Source organism: Ursus arctos, chromosome X, assembly GCF_023065955.2.
Source record: "Ursus arctos isolate Adak ecotype North America chromosome X, UrsArc2.0, whole genome shotgun sequence".
NCBI classification, from domain to species: Eukaryota; Metazoa; Chordata; class Mammalia; order Carnivora; family Ursidae; genus Ursus; species Ursus arctos.
This window is the reverse complement of record NC_079873.1, coordinates 77527448-77555006: the sequence shown is the minus strand read 5'-3', so window position 1 is coordinate 77555006 and position 27559 is coordinate 77527448. Positions and strand designations below refer to the sequence as shown.

At 39.7% G+C, this 27559-nt stretch overlaps 1 protein-coding gene across 12 annotated transcripts in view; it reads left to right on the top strand.

Moving 5' to 3' along the window:
- The window catches only part of SYTL4 (synaptotagmin like 4), a 67096-nt gene that overhangs the window by 25573 nt on the left and 13964 nt on the right, over positions 1-27559 (top strand). For 6 of the 12 annotated variants that reach the window (XM_048213420.2, XM_044378606.3, XM_044378608.3 and 3 more), the window contains exons 3-12: positions 5696-5769; positions 15158-15338; positions 15590-15805; positions 15936-16045; positions 16332-16434; positions 25376-25477; positions 25950-26025; positions 26381-26471; positions 26584-26687; positions 27193-27285. In XM_048213420.2, coding sequence (XP_048069377.1) covers positions 15229-15338; positions 15590-15805; positions 15936-16045; positions 16332-16434; positions 25376-25477; positions 25950-26025; positions 26381-26471; positions 26584-26687; positions 27193-27285 — 1005 coding nt within the window. In that variant the 5' untranslated portion in view covers positions 5696-5769; positions 15158-15228. The remainder of the gene's footprint in view (positions 1-5695; positions 5770-15157; positions 15339-15589; positions 15806-15935; positions 16046-16331; positions 16435-25375; positions 25478-25949; positions 26026-26380; positions 26472-26583; positions 26688-27192; positions 27286-27559) is intronic. The other 6 variants (XM_048213423.2, XM_057313057.1, XM_048213421.2 and 3 more) reach the window with 2 other exon arrangements.

The following is a 27559-nucleotide window of genomic DNA, read 5'->3' as shown; positions in this document are numbered from 1 at the left end:
AAATGCCATTGACTGTATTTCGTATGCTGTACCTTTCATCCTTGTGACTTATTCATTCCATAACTGGAAGCCTGTGCCTCCCACTCGCCTTCACCCATTTACCCATTCTCCCACCCTCCACCCCTCTGCCAACCACCAGTTTGTTCTCCCAGTATTTATGATTCTGTTTCTGTTTTTTGTTTGTTCATTTGTTTCATTTTTTTAGATTCCACATATAAATGAAATCCTATGGTATTTGCCTTTCCCTGTCTGACTTATTTTACTTAGTATAATGCCCTCTATGTTCATCCATGTCATTGAAAATCATGCCTATTAATTTTTTTATTGGGTACCAGATATTCTGAATTTTACTTTGCATGGTGCTACATATTATTATATTACTACAAATATGCTTGAGCTCTGTTCTGGGATGTGCTTGAGTTACTTGGAAACAGATTGATCCCTGTCAGACTGTTTTGTTTAGATTTGTTAGGCAGAACCAGAGCAGTACACAGTCAAGGGTTAATTAGTTCCCATTATGGAAGCAAGACCCTTCTGCATACTTTGCCCCGTGCCCTGTGAATCATGAAGTTTTCCAATTTGTCTGCTGGAACAGACACTACTTCTAGCCCTGTATAAGTGACAGACACTGTTCCTTTGAATCCTTTCAGTTGGTTCTGTCCTTGGCTTAGGGTAATTTCATCACAGGCATGCCATGCACTGATCAGTGCTGTGCTGAATACTCAAGAGAGACCCTTGGCAGCTCCTCAAAATCTGTGTGCAGCTCTCTCAGGTATTCTGTCTTATGAACTTTAGCCACCTGTGTTTTCCTAGACTCTTAGCTCTGTCACTTCAGCTCAAGGAGTTCACCAGGTTCTGCCTACATTTCTGTTTCCTGCACCATAGTCTGGAAACTGTCTCAAGACAGTGAGCCTGGAAAATCCGAGGTCTCACCCTGTTTGTTTATTATCTCTCAGGGATCAGAGTTCTTCATTGCCTGATGTTCAGTGTCTTGAAAACACCACTGTTTCACGTATTTTATCCATTTGGGGCAGTGGCTTCTTTCAGGCAAGGTGGAAATCCATTTTTTGATACTCTGTCTTAGCTAGAATTAGAAGTCCACTGACATTCTAAAATCCCAAATTTTCTTTACCAATTATGATTTGTAGCCTAGTTTCAATTCTAACCTTTCAAAAATGTAGACACCATCACATTTTTTGTCATAGCCATATCAGTTCTGATTATCTGTGTTCAAGAGTATATAGAATCTGACATGTAGCAGTGTAAATCTTCTCACATCACTAATCAATTTCTGTGTAAAACATAGTATCATTTGCTTAAAAACAGCAGTTTAATTCAGAGCTTCTTGGTTTAAACTTATACCCTTTGAAAGACTCTGGTTCACTTTTTCGTGTTCAGTGAAGGATAAATTTTATCCAAATTGTCCATTTTCCTTGGTCCAAACAGCAAAATGCTCTCACCATATCACTTTGATGGGATGTAACTGATAATCCAACAGAATTTATATGCAAAACCATCACATAATTACTACTTATAGGTTTAGAGGAACACTTTATTATTTATTTATTTATTTTTGTGGGAAAGAATCTTTTTGGAAAGAAGTTTTAATATGTGATCAAGCTGGCTTTCATCAAAGATAGCAGCAACACAATCATAAAGATTGTGACACCTGTGGATAAAATCCACTTTAATATGAGTTCAAGTCTTTTTGTCCTTGAGCACGGGTCAGTTTTCCTGAGATTCTCCTGTCATCTTAAATATTCTCAGCATAGTTTCTCACTTTGAAAAACAATGCTTGAAACTTTAAATGCTGTCTAGATGCACTTTAACTCACAATTCATCTGTATTCTTTAAAATAAAGTAAATGTCATTTTTCAATAACCAGTTAAGTCTTTTTTTATTATGTTAGTCACTATACAGTACTTCATTAGTTTTTGATGTAGTGTTCCATGATTCATTGTTCACGTATAACATCCGAGTGCTCATTGCAATACGTGCCCTCCTTAATATCCATCACCATGCTAACCCATACCCCCATTCCCTCCCCTCTAAAACCCTCAGTTTGTTTCCCAGAGTCCGTAGTCTCTCATGGTTCATCTCCCCCACTGATTCCCCCCTTCATTTTTCCCTTCCTTCTCCTAATGTCCTCCATGCTATTCCTTATGTTCCACATATGAGTGAAACCATATGATAGTTGTCTTTCTCTGCTTGACTAATTTCACTTAGCATAATCCCCTCCAGTTCCATCCATGTTCATGCAAATGATGGGTATTCATCCTTTCTGATGGCTGAGTAATATTCCATTGTATATATGGACCACATCTTCTTTATCCATTCATCTGTTGAAGGGCATCTCGGCTCCTTCCACAGTTTGACTGTTATGGATATTGATGCTATGAACATTGGGATGTATGTGCCCCTTCTTTTCACTACATCTGTATTTTTGGGGTAAATACCCAGTGGTGCAATTGCTGGGTCATAGGGTAGCTCTATTTTCAACTTTTTGAAGAACCTCCATACTGTTTTCCAAAGTGGCTGTACCAACTTACATTCCCACCTGCAGTATAAGAGGGTTCCCCTTTCTCCACATCCTCTCCAACATGTGTTGTTTCCTGCTTTTTTAATTTTTGCCATTCTAACTGGTATAAGGTGGTATCTCAATGTGGTTTTGATTTTTCCCTGATGGCTAATGATGTTGAACATTTTGTCATGTGTCTGTTAGCCATTCTTATGTCTTCTTTGGAGAAGTGTCTGTTCATGTCTTCTGCCCATTTTTTGACTTGATTATTTGTTTTTTTGGGTGTTGAGTTTGAGAAGTTGTTTATAGATCTTAGATACCAGCCCTTTATCTGTAGTGTCATTTGCAAATATCTTCTCCCATTCTGTGGGTTGCCTCTTAGTCTTATTGACTGTTTCCTTTGCTGTGCAGAAGCTTTTTTCTTGATGAAGTCCCAAAAGTTCATTTTTGCTTTTGTTTCCCTTGCCTTTGGAGATGTGTCTTGAAAGAAGTTGTTGTGACCGATGTCGAAGAAGTTGCTGCCTGTGTTCTCTAGAATTTTGATGGATTCCTGTCTTACATTGAGGTCCATACAGAAGAATGAAACTTGACCATTCTCTTACACCATACACAAAACTCAAAAAGGGATGAAAGACCTCAATATGAGACAGGAATCCATCAAGAACCAGTTAAGTCGTAAAGCATGAATACACATATGAAACCTGACAAAATAAAAATAGCTAATGGAGAGCATTCTCTGTGTTATTACTTCATGCACATATTGTAAAAACTCATTGAATCTTTATAACAAGCTCAAAAAGGTAGGTAATTATCTTCATTTTACAAATGAGGAAATGGAGCTGCTGAGAGGTGTAGGAACTTGCCCAGGGTCACACAAACTAGTGAATAGTGAGTTTGGGATTCGTGCAGGCAGTCTGATTCCAGAGTCTATGCTCTTAACCAGGACACCATACTGCTTCAAGAAAACAGAACCACTTTTCTCTCAGCTCTATTACTGCTCTTCAATTTCCATGAGTTAAGTTTAAACATATAAATATAAATAGATTTCTGGGTGAAGACATTCAGTAAACATTTATTGAATTTATACTGTGTATCAGACACTGTGCTAAATAAGTTCTTGGGTATATGAAGTCCAGATACAGTGCCTGCCCCTAAGGAGGTAACACATGGTAGAAGTTTCTAGTTTGAATATGCACTGTATGTTTGGGAGAGGGAGAGGTACCAAGGTGGCCAACAAATTAAACACAGAGAAACTTGTTTATTTGCTGCCGGTGCAGGGACATTATTTGGTGTTTTTCTGATTCACATCAGTTTCCATTTTGGGAACACCAACAGTGGTTTTTAATGTAAACACTATTCTTCCAAGGATTTCTACATTTTTGATAATCTTTTTTTTAATATATGTTTTGGGCCCTTGTCCAGGGTGATAGAACTAATAAATAGCAAAGCTAAGATTTGAACCCAAGTCTGTCTTATGCCACTATATTCATTATTCCATGATTCCTATCAGTTTGGCTCAGTTTTTTGTTTTTATAACTGGTCTTCAGAATTTAAAATAACTTGAGAAAGCTCTCCCCACCCCTTCTTGAAAACTAGCTGTTAATGTTAATGTTCACTTATTAATTATTATTATCTCCTAATCTATAGGTTTAGGGTATAATTAGATATATCCACTTGGATATATAATTGGGAGAGGTATGTTAACCTTCCATTTTGATAGATTTTCCAGCTCCCCCTGGCTTTTATATTTGCATTAAAATATTATCCTGAATTTTGAGCGGTAAATATATATAATTTTCTAAATAAACAAACCATCTTTTCTAAAATAACTTCCTGTGGATATGAGGTCCCAAAAGGATGCTATATTAAAATATTTAATCTGAGGGGTGCCTGCTTGGCCAGTCAGTTAAGCGTCTGCCTTCAGCTCAGGTCATGATCCTGGGGTCCTGGGATTGGGCCCCCTGGCAGGCTCCCAGCTCAGCCAGGAGTCTGCTTCTCTCTCTCCCTCTGCCCTTTCCCCTGCTTGTGCACTCGTACGTGCACGCTCTCTCTCTCTGTCAAATAAATAAATAAAATCTTTTTTAAAAAAGATATTTAATCTGAGTCTTGACACCCCACGACTAACATGGAACAAATTGTCCATCAGAGCTTGGGTTTGGACACATGTTATCTGAACTGTGGTTTTCTCAGTAGATAATCCTTGCTCTTTTGACAACACATCTGTGACTGAATTTCACTGAAGAGCATTAACAAGTATTTCTGGGCTTTGGTTTCTCCACTAAACCCTACGATTCATCAGTTGGGAGAATATGAAAGATCACAGGTTTCCTAACTTCAAATCTGTCTGGTTTTATTTGTGCCTCCATTACTTTTCTGAGTTATGTTTTTCAAAATGTGTTATATCATTTACCATAAAACTCTTTGCATACAAAAGCATTATTTTTATTCCATATTTTCCTTTTTGAACTCCTAGAATACATTCCATGGTATGGGAGTGGTAATGGTGGTAAAACAGGCAGCAGGTTTCTTCTTTAAGATATTAATGATAGATTTAGTACGGTTATGTTTGTTTGACCTATGAGTTATTTAGAGGTGTCTTTATATTTCCAAAATGTTTCTAGATTAAAAATGATCTCTTGTTATTGGCCTTATATTTAATATCATTGAGGTCAGAGACCATGATCTATATGAGAATGGTTTCTCTGAAATTTACTGAGACTTGTTTTACAATCTAGTACATGATAATTTTGGGGGTAGATGTTCTATATGTGCTTGAAAATATGTGATTTTGCAATTGGATAAAGATTTCTACATATGTCTGCTAAATCAAGCTTATTTTGTTGTTCAACTTGTCTATATAGTTACTAATTTTTTATCTACTTGTACTATCAATAACTGAAAGAGGTATATTAATCTCCCATTTTGATGGTTGATTTTTCAATTTCTCTCTAGTATACGTAATCTTCCTTTATATATTTGGAAGTGTTTAATTAGTGCACACAGGTTTATTTACTCTATGTGCTGATTTTCTTTATGTGTTATAATGCTTTTATTGTCCCGAAGTTTTATTTTTTAGATGTTAATATAACTACATCAACTTTCTTTGGGTTGGCATTTACCTGGTATATATTTTCCCATCTTTTTTATTTTCAATCTTTCCTCATCTTTATGTTTTAGATGTGTCCCTTGTAAAATGGCATAGCGGATTTTTAAAAATTTTATCCAGTCTATTAACCTCTGCATTTTAACGGGTGAGTTTTACTCATAAATGTTTTTTTTATGTTTATTGATATATTGGAGTTTGTTTTTACCATCTTCTTTTTGCTGTTTGTCTCATTTTTTTCCTATGCTTTCCTTTTTCTCCTGGCCTGAGAAATTTTTTTCTTATCCTGTTTTCTTCTCCCCACTACTGATTATGTAAAATTGCATCTCAAGCAAACTGGCTGGTAACAGGGTTAGTGTTTGAAATAACAACCCATGGTCAAAGGTGGGATTGGGGTGGGATATGGCTTTTCTGGAAAGAGTCAGATTGGCAAGTTATAGGAGAGAGGGGGCAGGGAGCTGAGGAAGTCATAGGTGACGGATTCTAAAACCTTTTTCTTTACAAGTGTGAAGCAAGGATGTCTGATAGGACCTGGAGGAACAGGAAGTGGGAGTGTGAGGTGAGATGAATGAAGGCTTAAAAATAGAATCTGAAGAGACTAGGTAAAGGAACTGAACTGAGGGCAAGTAAAAACACTTATGGGTGACAGTGAGGGTCCACCTGAGGTTGGAGACCAAGCATTGTGTAGGACTTGGTTATAGGAGCATACAAGGCAAGACTATAGCATTGGTACAGGTTTGGGATTTTGATGGGCGGTTGTAGCAGAGGGATGAAGATATATGGATATGGGAGATACTTGTGAGAGTGGTTCAAATGTTGAGTCACTTGTAGTCCAGGATGGGTTGGAAAGGAAAACAGATCAGCAGGAGGCAAGTAGACCAAGAGAAAAACGAAAGGTGGCCTCAAGAGACTGTGGCCATGATGAGGTTGAAGAACAGGTTTAGTGAGAGTGAGCTATGGTCAGAAAATGGGGATTCTTGAATTTAAGATTTTAGAAGGAGGCAGTTCTGGTGGATCAAGTCCATGAGTAAAAAACAAAGGGAAGATACACAGTATTAGCAATTCTATTTTCTTATGATGCTGTCTTTATTTCCTCAATGATGTTCTTACTTCCCTGGCTCTTGATATTACTTCTTCTCATTGCTGTGTCAATGTGCCTTTCTCATCACAGAACTCTGCTGCCACTCCACAAATCTGGTTTTCATCTCATTCCCAGTGTGCCTGTGCTATCCTTGGTCTTTAGCTGCCAGGCAGTTGGTGATACCTATTTTATCCATGAGAGGCTGATATTTTGCCCAGTGCTTCATGCCTAACCACACATAGGAGAATCCATTTGCACAATGCTTTTTTTTTATAATGATTTTTTATTATATTATGTTAGTCACCATACAGTACATCCCCGGTTTCCGATGTAAAGCTCGATCATTCATTAGTTGTGTATAACACCCAGTGCACCATGCAATACGTGCCCTCCTTACTACCCATCACCGGTCTATCCCATTCCCCCACCCCCCTCTGAGGACCTCAGTTTGTTTCTCATAGTCCATAGTCTCTCATGTTTCATTCCCCCTTCTGATTACCCCCCCTTTCTTTATCCCTTTCTTCCCCTACCGATCATCCTAGTTCTTATGTTCCATAGATGAGAGAAATCATATGATAGTTGTCTTTCTCTGCTTGACTTATTTCACTTAGCATTATCTCCTCCAGTGCCATCCATGTTGTAGCAAATGTTGAGAACTCGTTCTTTCTGATAGCTGAGTAATATTCCTTTGTATATATGGACCACAACTTCTTAATCCAGTCATCTGTTGAAGGGCATCTCGGCTCCTTCCACGATTTGGCTATTGTGGACATTGCTGCTATGAACATTGGGGTGCATATGGCCCTTCTCTTTACTACGTCTGTATCTTTGGGGTAAACACCCAGTAGTGCAATGGCTGGATCATAGGGTAGCTCAATTTTTAGCTTTTTAAAGGGACCTCCACACTGTTTTCCACAGTGGCTGTACCAACTTGCATTCCCAACAACAATGTAGGAGGGATCCCCTTTCTCCACATCCTCTCCAACAATTGTTGTTTCTTGCCTTGTCTATTTTTGCCATTCTAACTGGCGTAAGGTGGTATCTCAGTGTGGTTTTAATTTGAATTTCCTTGATGGCTAATGATTTTGAACATTTTTTTCATGTGTCTCTTACCATTTGTATGTCTTCATTGGAAAAGTGTCTGTTCATATCTTCTGCCCATTTTTTTTATTTGTATATTTGTTTCTCGTGTATTGAGTTTGAGAAGTTCTTTGTAGATCTTGCATACCAGTCCTTTATCTGTAGTGTCATTTGCAAATATATTCTCCCATTCCGTGGGCTGCCTCTTAGTTTTTCTGACTGTTTCCTTGGCTGTGCAGAAGCTTTTTATCTTGATGAAGTCCCATAAATTCATTTCATCTTTTGTTTCTCTTGCCTTTGGGGATGTATCATGAAAAAGGTTGCTTTGGCCGATGTCGTAGAGGTTGCTGCCTATGTTCTCCTCTAGAATTTTGATGGATTCCTGTCTCACATCGAGGTCTTTCATCCATTTGGAGTTTATTTTTGTGTATGGTGTGAGAGAGTGGTCAAGTTTCATTCTTTTGCATGTAGCTGTCCAATTTTCCCAGCACCATTTATTGAAGAGACTGTCTTTTTTCCACTGGATGTGTTTTCCTGCTTTATCAAAGATTAGTTGCCGAAAGAGCCAAGGGCCCATTTCTGGGTTCTCTATTCTGTTCCATTGGTCTATGTGTCTGTTTTTGTGCCAGTACCATGCTGTCTTTGTGATCACAGCTTTGTAGTACAGCTCGAAAACTGGCATTGTGATTCCCCCAGCTTCGCTTTTCCTTTTCAACAGTTCCTTGGCGATTTGGGGCCTTTTCTGGTTCCATACAAATTTAAGGACTATTTGTTCCAGTTCTTTGAAAAATGTCATTGGTATTTTGATTGGGATAGCATTGAAACTGTAGATTGCTCTGGGTAGCATGGACATTTTCACTATGTTAATTCTTCTGACCCATGAGCATGGAATATCTTTCCATCTTTTTATGTCTTCTTCAATGTCTTTCAAGAGTGATTTATAGTTTCTAGAATATAGGTCCTTTACGTCTCTGGTTAAGTTAATTCCAAGGTAACGTATGGTTTTTGGTGCTATTGTAAATGGGATGGATTCCCTAATTTCTCTTTCTTCAGTCTCATTATTCGTGTATAGAAATGCAAGTGATTTCTGAGCATTGATTTTGTATCCCGCCACATTACTGAGTTGCTCTATAACTTCTAATAGTTTGGGAGTGGATTCTTTTGGGTTTTCCATATAGAGTATCATGTCATCTGCCAAGAGAGACAGTTTGACTTCTTTGCCGATTTGGATACCTTTTATCCCTTTTTTGTCGTCTAATTGCTGTTGCAAGGACTTCTAGTACTATGTCGAATAATAGTGGCAAGAGTGGGCATCCTTGTCCAGTTCCTGATCTTAAGGGAAAGGCTTCCAGCTTTTCCCCATTGAGAATGATATTTGCTGTAGGCTTTTCATAGATGGTTTTTATGAGATTGAGGAATATACCCTCTATCCCTACACTCTGAAGGGTCTTAATCAGGAAAGGATGCTGTATTTTGTCATATGCTTTTTCTGCATCTATTGAGAGAATCATATGATTTTTGAATTTTTCTTTCTGGATAAAATCTATGACATTGGTTTGCGAATGTTGAACCTCCTTGCATACCAGGGATGAATCCCACTTGGTGTTGATGGATAATCCTTTTATGTACTGTTGGATTCTATTAGCCAGGATCTTGTTGAGGATTTTGGCATCCATATTCATTAGGGAAATCAGTCTGTAATTCTCCTTTTTGATGGGGTCTTTGCCTCGTTTGGGGATCAAGGTAATATTGGCCTCATAGAATGAGTTTGGTAGCTTTCCTTCTGTTTCTATTTTTTGAAATAGCTTTAGGAGAATAGGTATTATTTCTTCTTTGAATGTTTGGTAGAATCCCCCAGGAAAACCATCTGGGCCTGGAGTTTTGTTTTTTGGAAGGTTGTTTATCACTGTTTCAATCTCTTCATAATTAATTGGCCTGTTTAAAAAATCGATTTCTTCCTGTTTCAGTCTTGGTAGTTTATAGGTTTCTAGGAAGTCCTCCATCTCTTCCAGATTGCTCAATTTATTGGCATAAAGCTGTTGATAAAAGTTTCTAATAATCCTTCCAATTTCATTGGTGTTGGTTGTGACCTCTCCCTTTTCATTCATAATTTTATTAATTTGGGTCCTTTCTCTATTCTTTTGGAGAAGTCTTGCCAGTGGTCTGTCAATTTTATTAATTCTCTCAAAGAACCAGCTTCTAGTTCTGTTGATCTGCTCTGTTGTACTCCTGGTTTCTAATTCGTAGATTTCTGCTCTAATCTTGGTCAACTGCTTCCTCGTGCGTGGATTAGGCCAGTCCCTCTGTTGCTGTTCCAGCTTCTTGAGGTGAGAATATAAAAACTGCATTTTAGATTTTTCTATTATTTTGAATGAGGCTTGGATGGCTATGTATTTTCCCCTTAGGACTGCCTTTGCAGTGTCCCATAGGTTTTGGACCATTTTGTTTTCATTCTTGTTGGTCTCCATAAATTGTTTAAATTGATTTTTGATTTCCTGGTTTATCGAATCATTCCTAAGCAGAGTGGTTCTTAGTCTCCAACTGTTTGAGTTTCTTCCAAATTTTTCCTTGTGGTTGAGTTCCAATTTCAGAGCGTTGTGGTCTGAGAATATGCAGGGAATAATTTAAGTCTTTTGGTGTCAGTTGAGACCTGTTTTGTGACCCAGAACATGGTCTATTCTTGAGAATGTTCCATGGGCATTCGAATAGAATGAGTATTCTTTGGTTCTGCTCCCGTGTTGGGGGCATATATATTTATAATTGTCATATCCACTTGTTGGATACATCCTTTAAGAATAATATAGTGCCCTTCTGTGTCTCTAACTATAGTCTTTAGTTTAAAATCCAATCTGTCTGATATGAGAATTGCTACCCCAGGTTTCTTTTGAGGTCCATTGGCATGAAAGATGGTATTCCATCCCTTTACTTTCAGTCTGGATGTATCTTTAGGTTCAAAATGAGTCTCTTGTAGACAGCAAATGGATGGGTCATTTCTTTTTATCTAATCTGCAACCCTGTCGCCACAGGTTTATGGGAGCATTTAGGCCATTTACATTGAGACTGATTATTGAGAGAGATGATTTTTTTTAAAGATTTTATTTATTTATTTATTTGACAGAGAGATAGACAGCCAGTGAGAAAGGGAACACAGCAGGGGAGTGGGAGAGGAAGAAACAGGCTCCCAGCGGAGGAGCCTGATGTGGGGCTCGATCCCCGGACCCTGGGATCATGCCCTGAGCCGAAGGCAGATGCTTAACGACTGAGCCACCCAGGCGCCCCTGAGAGAGATGATTTTAATGATGCCATGTTGCCAGTAAAGTCTTTGTTTCTACAGATTGTGACTTTCTGTTCTGTATCACTCTTGGGGCCTTTTTACTTTTATAGAACCCCCATTAATATCTCCTGTAGGGCTGATTTCGTGGTTACAAAATTGGTCAATGACTGGTGATTCTGGAAGGTCTTTATTTCTTCATCAATTCTGAATGACAGCCTTGCTGGATAAAGGATCCTTGGCTGCATGTTTTTCTCTGAGAGGGCTTTAAAAATGCCCCCCCAACACTTTCTCTCATTCCAGGTCTGTGTAGACAGGTCTGATGTAATTCTTATACCTTTTCCTTGGTACGTGAGAAATTTCTTTGCCCTGGCCGCTTTCAATACTGTATCCTTGGATCTAATATTTGTGAAATGCACTATGACGTGACGTGGTGTAGGTTTGTCGTGGTTGAGCTTGGGAGGGGTCCTTTCTGCCTCTTGGACACGAATGTTTGTTTCCCTTGCTAGGTTAGGGAAGTTTTCAGCTACAGTTTGTTCAAATATCTCTTCTAGACCTCTGTTTTTCTCCACGCCCTCAGGGATGCCAATGATTCTGACATTGGAATGTTTCATTGAGTCAGTAATCTCCCGTAACCTACATTCATGAGAATGGATTTTTTTGAGTCCAGATTCTATTTTAGCTTTCTCTTCTACTAACCCATCCTCCAATTCACTGATACGTTCTTCTGCCTCATTCACCCTGGCCGTCAGAGCCTCTAGTTTTGACTGCATTTGGCTCATACAATTTTCAATTTCTGCCAGATTCGCTCTCATTTCCACCCTTAGAGATTCCATATTCTCATTAACATTTTCATTAATACTTTTTTCAAGTCTACACATCATCTTGACCAATGTTACTCTGAATTCCATTTCTGATAATTTGGTTATATCCATATCCATTAGTTCTGTGGCAGAGGCCACAGACTCATTGTGTTTTCTTTGCTGGGGGGGAATTCTCCTTTGGTCATTCTGATGAGGAGAGGTTGCGGGGTTGTCCAGAGCCCAAATTATTGACTGGGACCCAGGCAGTGCGTACTTGTTTTATAGGGATCTTAGGGATGTGTGCTTCTTGACTTTTCAGCCTGCCTTCTGGGGGAGGGGCCTGCCACGCCGATACTCAGGCAATCCTGTTTGGGTAGAGTCTCCATGTCCCCTGTGAGGGGGGATGGGGATGGGCACACTGTGAGCCGGTCTTTCCAGGCTTTTGTTCTCTGGCGGCTTTCCCTGGCGGCCGGCTATGCCTCTTCTGAGAGTCAGAGCAGCAGTAGCCGAATCTCAGCTTCTGTCTCAGAACAGAGGGATCGTGGACCATTCTCCACTGATGTTCTGGCCACTTTAACTCTGTTTCTGTTGGTGCTGCTCAACCTGCAGTGTCCCAGGATGTGTGCCCCACACCCGGCACCCCAGCCCTCACTTCCAGGGCCGGCGCATCTCTGTCCTTTGTGTTTCTAACACCGCCAGCCTCCAGCCACCCCCATGCGCTCCCGGAGCTCCCGATCTCAGTCTGGTTCCAGTGAGCACACCGGAGCTCCGTTTCAGTCTAGTGGCGCGCGTACCCCGGCTCACGGTCTCAGTCTGTTCTCTCGCAGGTGCAGGTCCGTGAGTCTGCCTGCTCCCCCGTGCAGGTGACTACCGCTTCCTGGCGCCCAAACGTGGTGGCTCCCTTCCCCTTCCGTTTATCTTCTGTTATCTGTGCGCGGTTTCATGGCTCCCCGCTTTGTACCTCAATACTCAGCGCTGGAGATGTTCATTTGTAGAGATCCAGATGTATCTTTCTGCGTCTCAGGCTGATTTCGTGGATGTTCAGGCTGGTCTGGTACCTATCCAACTCGACTCAGGGGACTGGCTGAAAAAGGGGTCCCCTACTCCTCTGCCATCTTAACTCCAACAAAACCTGGTTCTTCTCTTCTAACTCATACCACTGTTAGGATGCTCACTAATCCATCAGTTGTTAAGCCTGGACATGCAAGGTAGACATCTTTGACCTTGCCTTCTTCATCCTCTTAGTCACTCCATTCTGTCAGTTCTGCTTCTCAGACTTTATTCTCTCTTCTTTGTCCTGCTGCCCTGGTTTCCACCTGCCCTGCAGCAGATTCAGCAAGTACATGTATTCCAAACATGGGTTTCAAGCATTGTGATTGGCCCTTTAACACACATTATTTCATTTTCTTAATAACTTTGTGAAATAGGTAATTTTGTACATGAGAAACCAGAGGGTGAAAGAAATAAAATGACTTCCCAAGTTGGTTAGAGGCGCACTTAGTAAACCTAGATTGTTTTTTTTCTGGGCTATTACAATAATCCCCCTGTCTTCTTTGAATTTGCTTTTTGAGGATTTAAAAGCAAGACATATTTTCTGTAAAAGAATCATAACCATTTATAGTAAAAACTGAAAGTTGTCACATCCCAATTTTATTCCCCAAGAGAAACCAATGATCGTGGTTTTTGTTCCAGATCTTTTCCTCTACATATACAAATGTATATAGATAAATACTTTACGAAAGAAATCATTAAGTATAGTCTGGCAACTACTTTCTTTTTCCCTCTCCAAGATGCATTTTCATACAGATATACCACATTTTTAATGGTTGCATAGTATGCCATTATATGGAAGTATTGTTTAAAGAACTTTTTTGTTTTGCTCTTATAAATAATATTGAAGTAACATTCTTGTATATATACTGTTGTATGCACATTTCTATGAACATTCCTATAGGTAGATTCCTAGAAGTGGTATTGCTTGGCTAAGGAATGTACATATTTTACAATGTGGGGTACTTCCAGATTGCACTTCAATTTGTCTTTTGAATCAATCTTTTGTTCTAGAATGATCTCTGTAAAATGGATTTAATCATGGGATTTCCCAATATCAAAAACAAAGCAACAACAAACATGTTTGATGGACTTCTATTGTCCATCTTCTTTTGGATAAATTCAAAAATTCTTAATTTTTAAGAATGAGAGTTACAGGGGCACTGGGGTGGCTCAGTCAGTTAAGCCCTGCCTTCAGCTCAGGTCATGATCCTGGGATCCTGGAATTGAGCCCCACATCTGGCTCTCTGCTCAGTGGGGAGTCTGTTTCTCCCTCTCCCTCTGCCCCTCACCCCCTGCCCCCACTCATGCTCTCTCTCTCAAAAAAAATAAATCTTTTTTTTGAAAAAGAATGAGAGTTATAAAATTTAGCCCAAACCTATCTTTCCTACCATTCCCCCCCACCAATAAAAATATACTGTTTTATAAGGAAAAATCCACCTTTTCTGTAAAACCTTCCATATATGCAGGTCTTTCTCTTCTCTATGTAGGATAGAATTAATTACTTCCTTCTTTAGGTTCCTATAGCATTAAATTTATTATCTCTCTGATAGCACTTAGTGAACTGTACTGTATTTCCCCTACTAGTCTGTGAACTTCCTAAGGACAAGAATCCTGTTTTACTCATCTCTATATTCCTAGCACTTTGCACAATGCCTGTCAGTGTGGGTGCTTCACAAATGTGTGTGAAATGGGTGAAGATATTCTTCAGGTAGTGGTAGCAATATGAACTTTGGGAGATAGAGTAGGTGGTGGAAGTTTTGAAGTGTAGCATAAAGCTAACTGAGTCCCGAGAATGTGGAAGCTGGTCAGGAAAGGAGAAATGGGCTTCAGCTGGCAGGAGCCCCCATGTGGTTTTCTCCTCACTACAGAAACCAGCTGTCTGATTATTTGGATTAATAGACTTGGGACTGAGAACATGTAAAGTATTGAAAATTGGATGATTGTGGATTCACTTGGTGTCGGGAGAGTTTGACTTAGCTGTTGTGTGCTTATTCCAGACTAAGATGCTTATGTTGAAGACTCAACCCTTTCCCAGGGTCATGAATAAGTTTTTCTTCTTGAAAAATCAAAGCCTCCTCATTTTCAGGGCAGGATTCAGGTGGGAGTAGGAATCGTAAATAGGTCAGATACTTCTACATCATCTTTTTAGCCTGGCTTAAGGGGAAAGTAGCCTACTAAGAGGTTCTAGGGCTGTGGGCCTACTCTGGAGTAAATTATCTGTGTGAAAATAGTTCTTATCTTATTTCAGGCAACTCTGGGTGGCTCTCCTGGTCTGGTTGCTTTGAAGAAAGAAGAGTAGAAGAAAAAATAGAATAAATCATGTCAGAGATACTTGACCTTTCTTTTCTGTCTGAGGTGGAGAGGGATTTGATACTCAGTGTTCTACAACGAGATGAGGAGCTCCGGAAAGCAGATGAGAAAAGGATCAGGTAAGAGTTCCCGAAAAAGCACAGGTTCCCAGACCTTTGACCAATTTTATTTGGACCTTTCCTTATACCTCCCACGCGACTGTCAGAGGAACTTGTGTACAGGTTTACAATTCCTCACTAGGTCAGGTTGGGCTCTGGAGTTGTTGCTTCCACAGAACCAAATAGTCTTACTGTCTTGTCCCCTCAACAACTTTCCATCCAACCTATGCAGATTGTGAATGCGTTTGTGCTTCTCCCTGGGGTCTTGGCAGGCGACTGAAGAATGAGCTACTGGAGATAAAAAGGAAAGGGGCCAAGAGGGGCAGCCAACACTATAGCGATCGGACCTGTGCCCGGTGCCAAGAGAGCCTGGGCCGTTTGACTCCCAAGACCAACACTTGTCGGGGTTGTAATCACCTGGTGTGTCGGGACTGCCGCATCCAGGAAAGCAATGGTATCTGGAGGTGCAAGGTGTGCACCAAGGAAATGTGAGTATCACCTATGGAGAGAGAAAAGGAAGCCCCAGCTGTGGGGAGAATTTCCCTCTTTGGCCTTTGTTAGTTGAATGACAAGAACCATTAAAAAAAATCATCTCTTACTTCTTTTATCCTTTCCCAGAGAGCTGAAGAAGGCAACTGGAGACTGGTTTTATGACCAGAAAGTGAATCGCTTTGCTTACCGCACAGGCAGTGAGATAATTAGGATGTCCCTGCGCCGCAAGCCTGCAGGTACTGGCCCTGTCTGGAAATGTTTTGTTGTTGTTTTTGTTGTTGTTGTTTGTTTTTTGGATTTTGTTTTTTGTTTTTGTTTTGTTTTGTTTTTTGAGGTGCTTGACTTCAGTGATAGATCCTCTGACATGGAATCCTATTATAGTCTTACTGGTAGTGTCTTCACTTCATGGGCTCTCTGGGGGGCAATATAAAGATTATATTGCCATCCCTTCTGCAAGTGTGATGTGTTTCCCTTTCCCCCTCTCATCACCACCACTATGCGATGCTTTTGTTTGTCTTGAAGTGAGTAAAAAAGAGACACTGGGACAGTCCCTTCTTCATCAGTCACAGATGAGTGATATCTGGCCAGGAAGAAAGATCATTCAGGAGCAACAGAAGGAGCCCAGGTAAGATAAATAACTTAAATCCTTTTAACTTATTTTAACATTATTTTAAACTTTCTTCTATTTACAAAATAATAGCTTTTTATTACAGGAAAATTCGGAAAGTACAGAAAAGAATAAAGAAAGAGGGGGAGAATCCTAATCCTACCACCCACATGTAAACGTTAACATTTTGGCATATTTATTCTGTTCTTTTTTTAAAAAAACATTTTATTTATTTATTTGAGAGAGCAAGAGAGCATGAGCAGGGGGGAGGGGCAAAGGGAGGGGGAGAAGCAGGCTCCCCGTTGAGCGGGACTCAATCCCAGGACCTGGGATCATGACCTGAACCAAAGGCAGAGGCTTAACCAACTGAGAGACCCAGGTGCCCTTACTCTGTTCTGTTAAGAATAATTTAAAGATGAATAAAAATAACACATACTCATTATTAAAAATTTGACCAGTATAGGAAACAATAAAGAAGGCAAAAAATCACCCAAATTCCTGCTAGCCTAGTATTCACATGTGAAAATTATTTCAGATATCTTTTGTGTGTGTGTGTGTGTGTGCGCGTATATATATATATATAGAGAGAGAGAGAGAGAGAGAGAGAGAAGGATGGATGGGTGGATAGACTGAAAAATCTGTGTAATATTGAATCATAACATATACGTTAAAAGCATGCTATTTAATTTTACTTGAATTTAACAGAATAAAACAGAAGAAATTAAAATTGAAGAATTGCTCATCTTCATACAAATGTTTCTTTACCATAAAAAATATTAGTCATTAACATCCATCTAAGTTTAAGGAAAAAAAATCAAAAAAACCATTGAGTAGTCATTTTTTTCCTAGTGTCTTTTTGTAACAGGCTTATGGAGATATAATTCACATACCATACAATTCACCCATTTATAACATATAATGGATGCAATGGTTTTTAGTGTGGTCACAGAACTTTGCAACCATCACCTCAACTGATTTAGAAGTTTTCATCACCTTAATAAGAAACCCTGTACTCTTTAGTTATTACTCCCCCAACTTCCTTATCCTTCCCCACCCCTAAGCAATCACTGATCTACTTTCTATCTCTATATTTGCCTGTTCTGGACATTTCATTTAAATGAAATCAAAGAATATGTGGTCCTTTGTAACTGTCTTCTCTCACTTAACATAATGTATTCAAGGTTCATCCATGTTATAGCATGTATCAGGACTTAATTTCTTTTTATTGCCAAATAATATTCTATTATATATTCTAATAATATTCTATTATATGTATATACCACATTTAAATTATCCGTTCATCTGTTGATGGGCATTTGGGTTGTTTTCCCTTTTGGGTTATAAGTAATGCGGCTATGAACTTTCATTATGAGTTGTTGTATGGACATAACATTTTCATTTCTTTTAGGTAGATACCTACTAGTGGAGTGCTAGGTCAGTCATTTAGTCATTTAAAAAAATCTACCTGTTTCAATATTATCAGTGGACTCTCTGCTATGAAAGAGGAGGAGATTAGCTTTCTTATACTTTGTCCCAGTGCTTTGCCCTACTCCCATTTTTTATTACTCAAATTACTTTTACTTTGGCAGCACTTATAACATTTACATTTTGTTATGCAAACATCAATCATCTGCCTGTTTTATCTGTTTGTTTAGTTTTAGTTCATATTTAAAAGGATTGTATGCTTATAACTAGGCCTTGGACCATGGCTTCTCTATATTTCTGAATTCTTTCATTGACTTCTTGGTTGTTTGGATTTTATCACTGGGAAATTACTTCAAGAAGGGCTTGCAGAAGCTATATTTATTTTAGTCTCTCATGTTAAGAATGTCTGCCTGGTGACTTTATACTTGAATGATATCTTCGCTGGATACTGTATTCTTGGGTCACACTTTCTTTCCCTCAGAATGTTGTAGACATTACTCCATTGTCTTCTGCCACTGAATGTGACTGTGATGAAGTCTGAGGCCAGCTAGACTTTTGTTTTTCTCCCTTGTAGGTAACTGACTGTGTGTGTGCGTGTGTGTCCACACACATCTCAATGGTGATCATGCTGCATCATTTCCCCCTAATATGTACCCTTGATGAGTCTTTTCTTCATTGCTGGAAAATTTTTCTGTATCATATTCTCTGAACTTTTTTCCTGTTTCATTAGTTAAGTTTCCCACCTTAGGGATGTTGGATTTCTTATTTCTTTATCCTCCTTTTCTGTCCTTTTCTTTTACTTTCAAATGCAAGAGAAAAGAAAGGTAAAAGCAATGAGCTGTGAGTAATCCAAACCTTTCCTCTGTGCTATTACTTCGATTTTCAGACATTTTCTTTCTTCCCCCTTTTCCCTTTCTTTTTGCTGTATCAATGTACTTTTAGAACGGATTATGGGGCACCTGTGTAGCTCACTGAGTTAAGCATCAGACTCTTGGTTTCAGCTCAGATCATGATCTCAGGGTCATGATGTCAAGCCCCACATTGGGCTCCATGCTCAGTGCAGAGTCTGCTTGAGATTCTTTCCCCCTCCCTCTCCCTCCCTCTCTGCTCCTCCCCACCCCATACACTGTGTTCTCTCTCTCTCAAGTAAATAAGTAAATAAATAAATATCTTTTAAAAAGAGAATGAATTATCTTGATTAGCTTTTAATTTGTTCTTTGCTCTCAATCTTCCTTTTCCCCTAATTTTGTTGTTTTATCATCTTTGCTGTTTGAACTCTTAGGCTTAATCAAATCTGTATTCTTATTAAGTTCCTATAGGGTATAAAGTACTCACAAGAATGCGACTTATTTTCTTAGGGTTATATTCTTCTACAGAATAGTTCTTTGCCTATATTGCAAGTTGTTTCTATTTCTCTCCACCCCGTGGCATATTTCTATATCTGCCAGACCATTTCTTCTCATTTTACTCATGTTTAACCTGGGAAGTTCTGCCTGTATCTTTTATTTGCTCTGATACAGTGTGTGAATTCTTGACAGGCTTCTCACCTCAACCTGAGACAATTTATCTCTTCCCTACCCCCAACTGTACTTTAAGAACAGAATATTGCTTTTGATATGCTTCTTTTTTTGGCACCTCAGGGGAAGGGCAAAATGCAGCTTGGGGGTCTTGGGTTTGGGTCTGCTGAAATGGTCTTAAATGTCCAGGCTCACACAGTCCAGCTCTGGATGCATCATCTAATGCATACCTGTGCTGCCTGAGAGATGACATACCCCAGTAGTCGTGTCTGCCTCTGTTGGGGTCCTGCAGTGGTACCTGGGGCTACAAATCTTGAGAACTTTTGTTTGCCTCGACTTGTTCCAGGACTGCCTACTCACTCACTTTGTCTGCACATCTCTGCATTGGATGGAATTTTGCTGAGCTAAGTCTTTCTTCTGTTTTCTTAGCCATGACATTTTGAACTTCATGACTTGAGGTTTTACTCCTTATTTGGTTGCTGCTGGTGAATTTTTTGGCTTTTCATTTGTGGTTTTTTTTCCCTAACTCTCCCTCAGCCAAAGAGAAATGACTTAATCACATTTTAGATGATTGTTGAAAAGCAATATAGAAATATGTAAAACGGGCCCCCAGTAACCTCACTGCTTCTGCCCCAGACTATTATTATTAATAGGCATTACTAGTTTTGGTGTATGGACTGCCAGACTGTCTAAATGTACAAATACGGATTGGATTCTTAATTTTCTTTATTTTAAAAAAGATTTATTTATTTTTTTACTTGAGAGAGAGTGTGTGTGTGTGAGAAAGAGAGAGAGAGCACAGAGGGAGAGAGAGAAGCCGACTCCCTGCTGAGTAGGGAGCCTGATGTGGGGACTTGATCCCAGGACCCTGAGATCATGACCAAAGCCGATGACAGATGCCCAACTGACTGAGCTCCCCAGGCACCCTGGATTCTTAAATTTTAAATCTCTCTTTTTTAAAAGGATCATACTACATACATATTCAGCAGTACAAATTGAAAGAGAAAGATTTTAAAAACTCAATAATATAGATAATCCTGTAGAAAATTGGCAAAGTATTTGAACAGGCATTTTGCCAAAGGCAATATACAGATGTCAAATAAGCACATAAAAAGATGCTCAACATCTTTAGTTATTAGGGAAATGCAAATTAAAGTTGTAACAAGATACCACTGTATACCCACTAAACTGGCTAAAATTTAAAAACTGACCTTACCAATTGTTGGTGAGGACATAGAGCAACTAGAATTCTCATACACTGTTGGTGGGAATGTGCAACAGTGCAGCCCCTTTGAAAACCAGGTGAGTAGTAGTTGAGTTAAATGTGTACTGCCTCGCAATTCAGCCATTCCATTCCTCAGTATTTACTCAAGAGAAGCTAAAACCTATGTCCATGCAAAGACTTGCACATGAATGTTCATAGCAGCTTTGTTTGTAATAACCAAAACCTGGCAACAGCTCAAATGTCTATTAACAGGTGAAGGGATAAATTGTGGTTGGTTTATATAGTAGAATACTACTCAGCAATGGAAAGGAATAAACTATTGATAAAAGCAATAACACGGGTGAATCTCAAAATAATCATGCTGAATGAAAGAAGCCCAACAAAAGAGAGGACATACTGTATGATTCTATTTATTTAAAATTCTAGAAAATGTAACCCATGTTTTAGTGGCGGAATGCAGATCAGCACTTTCTGTCTGGGGACAGAGGCAGGAAGGGAGGAATGGATATAAAGGAGGAAGAGGAAAGCTTTGAGAGCGATAGATGTATTCCCTCACTTAATTGTGGTGATGGTTTCCCAAGTGTATGGCTATGTTAAAACTCATCAAATTGCACACTTAACCACGTGCAGTTTATATCAGTTGTAACTCGAGGTGTAAAAGGAACAATTCTAGAAAAATACAACATCAACATCTTTCCATGTCCGCACCAAGGGTCTGGCTCATTCTTTCTGCTCTCTGTATGATGTTTTGTTGTATGTATGTATGTACTGTGATTTTATCCACACGGTTTCAGGGGCGTGACTCATCTGTTCTAGGTGATGAGGCCCCCTTTTTCCTTTTGGATAAGGATAAAAAACAGCTTTTATTTCCTGAATCTGATGAACACATCTGACCTCATCGGTCAGAATGTAATTTCTGAAACCTACTGCTTCTGGCTGTCTATGACCTCTTGTCTCATTGGACCCAGAAGACTTACTTATCCTAAATATGGAAGCAGATTAAGTGGCCATAAATGATCTTTGCCATAAAATTATGGAGCCTCAGAAGTAATCAAATTCAGCCCTTTTATTTTTACAGAAAAGAAAGCAAGAGAAGTGATTTACCTGAGATCATACAGATAGTTCGAGCCCAGGACTCCCATCTCTTGGTCTATTTTTTCCTGCACAGATGTCAGTAATTGCCTTTTTGCCCTAGGGTTGTCTGTATCAGCTCCAGATTAGTACGTATTAATCTTTAGGAAAAAATACAAGCAGAAAACACACTCCATGGGCTATTGTTAAACTACCTCTCTAGAGGAATGGGTCTGCTGTGGGTTCTTTATTCTTTGGAACGAAGGGGGAAACAGAATGATTCTAAAGTAAAAAGGAAATCAACTTCCCTGCTGTCTTGGACTATAAAATGAACATATCTCTCAAGAAGTGACCACCGTTTCACCTCTTGCAGGCCCTAGGATTTCAACCCTTGCTGTCTGTTTTCACAAAGCTATTGCAAACATCATGTGATAACTTGGAAAGTTTATTCTTTACTGACTAAGACATTGTAGATTCTGGTGATTTTGTTCTTTTTTCTTTTTCTGGTTACTTTGTTCTTTGTTCATGTATTAGTTCGCGCATTTTTTTAAGCAAATGTCTATGAATGCCTACTATTTGCCACGCACTGTTTTAGGCCGTGGGATACACTGGTAAAATACAAGAAAGTCCCTTGCTTGTAGAGCTTACATTTGGGGATGGCCAGACACAGACAATAATCAAATAAATATATCAAATCAGATGTTGACAGGTGCTGTGGAGAAAATGAAGTAGGCTAAAGGTATAGGGAGTGCCAGGAAAACATGTTGTGTACCCATGCGGTTTTACTTAGAATAGCCAGGGAAGAGTCTTAATAATACAGTGATATCTGAGCAAAGACAAGAAGCAAATGAGGGAGCAAACCCTGAGAGTGTCTGGCGGAAAAGCACTGTGCGCAGAGAAAGCAGAAGATATAGACCTTAAGGTGAGTTGGTATTTGGCGTGTTTGAGTAATCTGGAACTGGGTGAGCAAGTAGGAGGAGTGGTAGGAGATGAGGACAGAGAAAGGAGGAGAAGCAGATCATGTAAGCCTTTGTCCACACTTGTAAGGACTCTTTCATTCTGAGTGACATGATCTACTTTTTCTATTTTTAAACTGAGGTAAAATTTAACAATTTTAAGGTATGCCATCCAGTGGCTTTTAGTACTTTCAGAATGCTGTGCAACCTTTCTTCTCCTAATGTCCTCCCTGCTTTCCTTATGTTCCACAAATAAGTGAAACCATATGATAATTGTCTTTTTCTGCTTGACAAATGAAGGGGGGGAAACAGAGGGAGACGAACCATGAAAGACTATGGACCCCGGGGAAACAAACCGAGGGCTTCAGAGTGGAGCGGGGTGGGGGGATGGGCTAGCCCGGTGATGGGTATTAAGGAGGGCACGTATTGCATGGAGCACTGGGTGTTATATGCAAACAATGAATCATGGAACACTACATCAAAAGCTAATCATGTACTGTATGGTGACTAACATAACATCAAAAAAAAAAAAAAAAGAATGCTGTGCAACCATTCCACGGTCTAACTTCAGAACATTTTCATCACTACAGAAAGAAACCCTGCCCCCATTAAGTGCCACTCCCAGTTTCCTCCAGTCCCTAATCTGCTTTCTGTCTCTCTGTAGATTTGCCTATTCTTGATATTTCATATAAATGGAGTCATGTAAAATACGTCTTGCTTCTTTCACTTAGCATAATGTTTTCAAGGTTCATCCATGTTGTAGGATGGATCAGAACTTTATTTCTTTTTATTGACAGTAATATTTCACTGTATGGATACACCACCTTTTGTTTATCCATTCATCCATTGGTAGACATTTAGACTGTTTCTGCCTGTTGGCTATTGTGAATAATGCTGGTCTGAACATTCATGTACAGGTTTTTGTGTGGACACATGTTTGCAGTCCTCTTGGGTATATACCTAGTAGTGGAATTGCTGGGTCGTATGGTAATTCTGTTCTGGATTTATATTTTATTTTTTATTTTTATTTATATTTTATTTTTATATTTATTTATTTTAAAGATTTAATTTATTATTATTATTATTATTATTATTATTATTTTTGTCAGAGGGAGAGCACAAGCAGGGGGAGTGGCAGGCAGAGGGAGAAGCAGGCTCCTTGCTGAGCAAGGAGCCCCTGGATTTATATTTTAAAAGCTCATTTTGACTGTTCTATTGAGGATAGATTGTGTAGGGACAAGGGTAGAAGTAGGGAGTTCAGTCAGGAGGCTATTGTGACCACATTGTGACCAGGGATGGTGGTTTGGACCAAAGTAATGGCAGTGGAGGGGCTGAGAACTGGTCAGATTCTAGATATAACTGAAGACAGAGCCAAGAGTATTTGGTAACAGATTGGGTTTGTATTGTGAGAGAATGAGGGAAGTTAAGAGAAACTGTTAAGATTTTTCACCAGACAAATGAAAGGAAGAAGTTGTCATTTGATGAAAATGAGGGAAGAGCAGGTTTGGGGGAGGATTAGGGCCTTAGTTTTGCACTTGCTGTGTTTGAGACATCCGAGCAGAGATGTCAAGTAGGCTGTTGGAAATACAAGCCTGGCATTTGAGTGAGAGACAAATTTAGGAGTTATTGGTTTATAGAGGATATTTAAAGCCATGAGACTAGATGAGATCATTTAGGGATAATTCTAGATAGTGTAGAGAAGCAGCCTAAGGAATAAGCCTGGACACAATCCAAAGATTAGAGGTTTAGGAGATGAAGGACCAGCAAAGGAGCCTGAGAAGGGCACCGAAGCAAGGTCAGAGGACCAGGAGAGTGTCGTGTCCTGGCAGCCAAGTGAAATTAGTTGAGATTCTTGAGGAAGAATGATTTTTTCCTTTTTCTTACTGCTCTCACAAATTCCCTGAGGTCCAGGAATGGTGTCCTTCCCTTTAGCAATGAGGACTGCTGTTTTGAATGCCCAAGGTCATCCCTAAAGCTGAGAAAGAATTCTGGTCTTCTAAATACGGTCTTTGAAGCATACTTCTTATTTACGTGTCTACTTTAAGCCCCACTAAGGGGATTCAGTCAACAAATATAGGAATGCCCACTGTATGGTAATTTCTCTTCTAGGCACTGGGAACACAGCAGTGAATAAGATATGTGGTCACTGATATCACAGAACTTAGTCTAACGGAGGAGAAAGACATTAAATAAGTCATTTGTTTAAATTATTGAATAAATTAAATAATTTGTTTAAAAGACATAAATAATTACATATATGATGACTGCTGCCAAGAAATCAGGGTGCTTTCGGAGCATATAGGAAGGTTACTAATCCAGACTTGGAGTGAGGACAGAGTCAGAGAGATCTAGAGGAATTAACATAGAAGGAGAGACCTGTAGGAGGAGTTGATTTAACCAGGTGGGGGAAATGGTCATTGTGAAAAGAACATGCCAGTCAGAAAAAAAGAGTAAAGGGGAGAATTTTGGCATATTCAAGGAACCAAAAGAGCTTAATCATTCTGGAAACGTAAAGTATAAGGAGGGTGGGGACGAGTCCGGAGAAGCGAGCAGAGGGCAAAATCCTGAGGGTTTTCTTGCCATGGTAAGGAGTTTGAACTCCATCCCAACAGCAGTGAGGAACTGCTGACCAGTTTTCAAAGTATACTCAGATATTTATCTTAGAAAGATCACGCAGGCTACCAGTGTGAATGGGCTGGAAGGAAGCCTGCTCCCAGCAGGAGAGCCCACTTCCTCTACATATCAGCTCCTGGTTTTTATTCTAGTGTGCCATTTGAAGTGCCCAAGCTGAAAAGTGGAAGGAGTGCGCTGGAGGCTGAGAGTGAGAGTCTGGATAGCTACACAGCTGACTCGGATAGCCTGTCAAGGTGAAACCCCTACAAGTCCCTGCACCTCCGCTCATCCCAAGTCTCCATTTTGTTGTCTAGTTCAGGATACAGGGTGCCTGTAGCTTCAGTGTGTCTACCTTCCATCCTCAGCAAGTCAAATGAAGTATTTTCTCTGACCTCGCCACAAGTCTTGTCAGTAGTACATCTTCTGTTGGCTCTGAGCACAGCCTTCTGGGGCATGCTGACTTCCACGGGCTGCTGCATCTTGGAGGAGTCTTCTTGGACCAGTAGCAACTGCCCCTGATGTCCCTTAGGAATGGGGGAGTGAGTGTGTTCGGGCAAAGTTGCTTATCTGATTGTCTGCATTCCTGCAAGGTCAATCAGATGTGAAGTAATACCTTCTGGATTTGGTTACTGCATGACCCCAACCAGTGGCTCTCCTTCCAGTCAGCTTCCATAGATGGGGAAGGTGAGGAGGTGATTTTGTTATAACTTCTGTATCTACCTCCAGGAGAGACTCTCTGGATAAATCTGGCCTCTTTCCAGAATGGAAGAAGATGTCTGCCCCCACATCTCAAGTGGAAAAGGTAAGCTTTAGTTATTGGTCAGGTGGGGTCTCTCTCTTTCTCTCTCTTTTCCTCTCTTTTCTCTCTTTCTTTCTCCCTTCTCAGGAGCAGTTTACATCAAGAATTCAACTAAACAAATTTCAGTTCAAATTCTCTTGGGAGTATCTAAGGTTTTGGTTGAAACATGTGAGAAAATATGTTTCATACTACTTCCTAGGATTAAATTAAATTCCTAAGATTAAATTAATCTTTCCTTTAACTTTGTATAGTTTAGCAAAAATCTGAGCCCTATTCTTCGAAAGGCTGTTTTTCCTTACTCCATCCTCCCACCTTCCCTACAATCCTTTTCCATTTCCTTGCCCTTATTCCTTCCTAGGAAACTCAGCCTGGGGGTCAAAATGTGGTATCTGTTGATGAGGGTGAAATGATATTTAAGAAAAACACCAGAAAAGTCATCAGGCCTTCAGGTAGGTTTCCCTTCATGGCCTCTGAGATTGAAGTCCTGCATACCCTGGATGTGTTCTTGGTATGGAAAAGAGTAGGTCTCTTATGATTTGGGTTTTTTGGTCTTCCATTCAGAATATACTAAATCTGTGATTGATCTTCGCCCGGAAGATGTGGGACATGAAAGTGGCTCCTTGGGAGACAGAAGCAAATCTGTCCCCGGCCTCAGTGTAGATATGGTAAGTACCCTTGTATTGGTCACTATATGAAATTTTATAAATCTAAAGTTGACCTTAGTACTTGATACTCCTAATCAACCTGTTTAATTCTTTAGGAAAAGGCAACATGAATCTTGATTCCTCCAAATTTCTAAAGTAAATCTGGTTGCTGAATCGCTTAAAGGAAAAGACTGCCTTCACTGTCTCTTTCAACTTCTAATGCGTTGCTTGATATATAGTTGGGAGCTCAAATAAATACTTATTTTGATTAAAATATAAAGGGATGGTAGGGTTGGGGCAGTCAAATGGGAAAGAGATATTCCTATCTTGTTCTTTTGAGATTAGAAAAAGAGGGTTGGAATATAGCTTAGAAGCCTGAAATGGGAGACACAAAATAAGGATAATGTGCATGCATGTGCTCATGACACCTCAGAGTTGAGCGATAATTATGGCTCCCACTCAAGGAAGTTTTTTAGTCTTTGAACTTCTAACTTTACTAACTCTGAATCTATATTTACTGTTCCAGGAAGAGGAAGAGGAAGAAGAAGACATTGACCATCTGGTGAAGCTGCATCGCCAGAAGCTAGCCAGGAGCAGCATGCGAAGCGGTTCCTCCATGGTAAGTTCTATTAGTTCTGTGGCTACAAACATATTGGGGTCCTGGGAATGAAGGAAATATCTCTCTAGAGCAGACTCGGGACCTGGGGAAATCATCCTAGTCACTCTTTCCAGGTAAGTGAGACGCATTTGTCTGTTCATAGGCTCAATTTACATAGTAGTTGCTTAGGGCACAGCTAGGTGACTTTCCTCAGCCTCTGCCCTGGAAGTCGTCAGGTAATTAGGCAATTCGGGCTAGAGACGCTTTTGAGCAGTTTTGTGAATAGTAAACCATG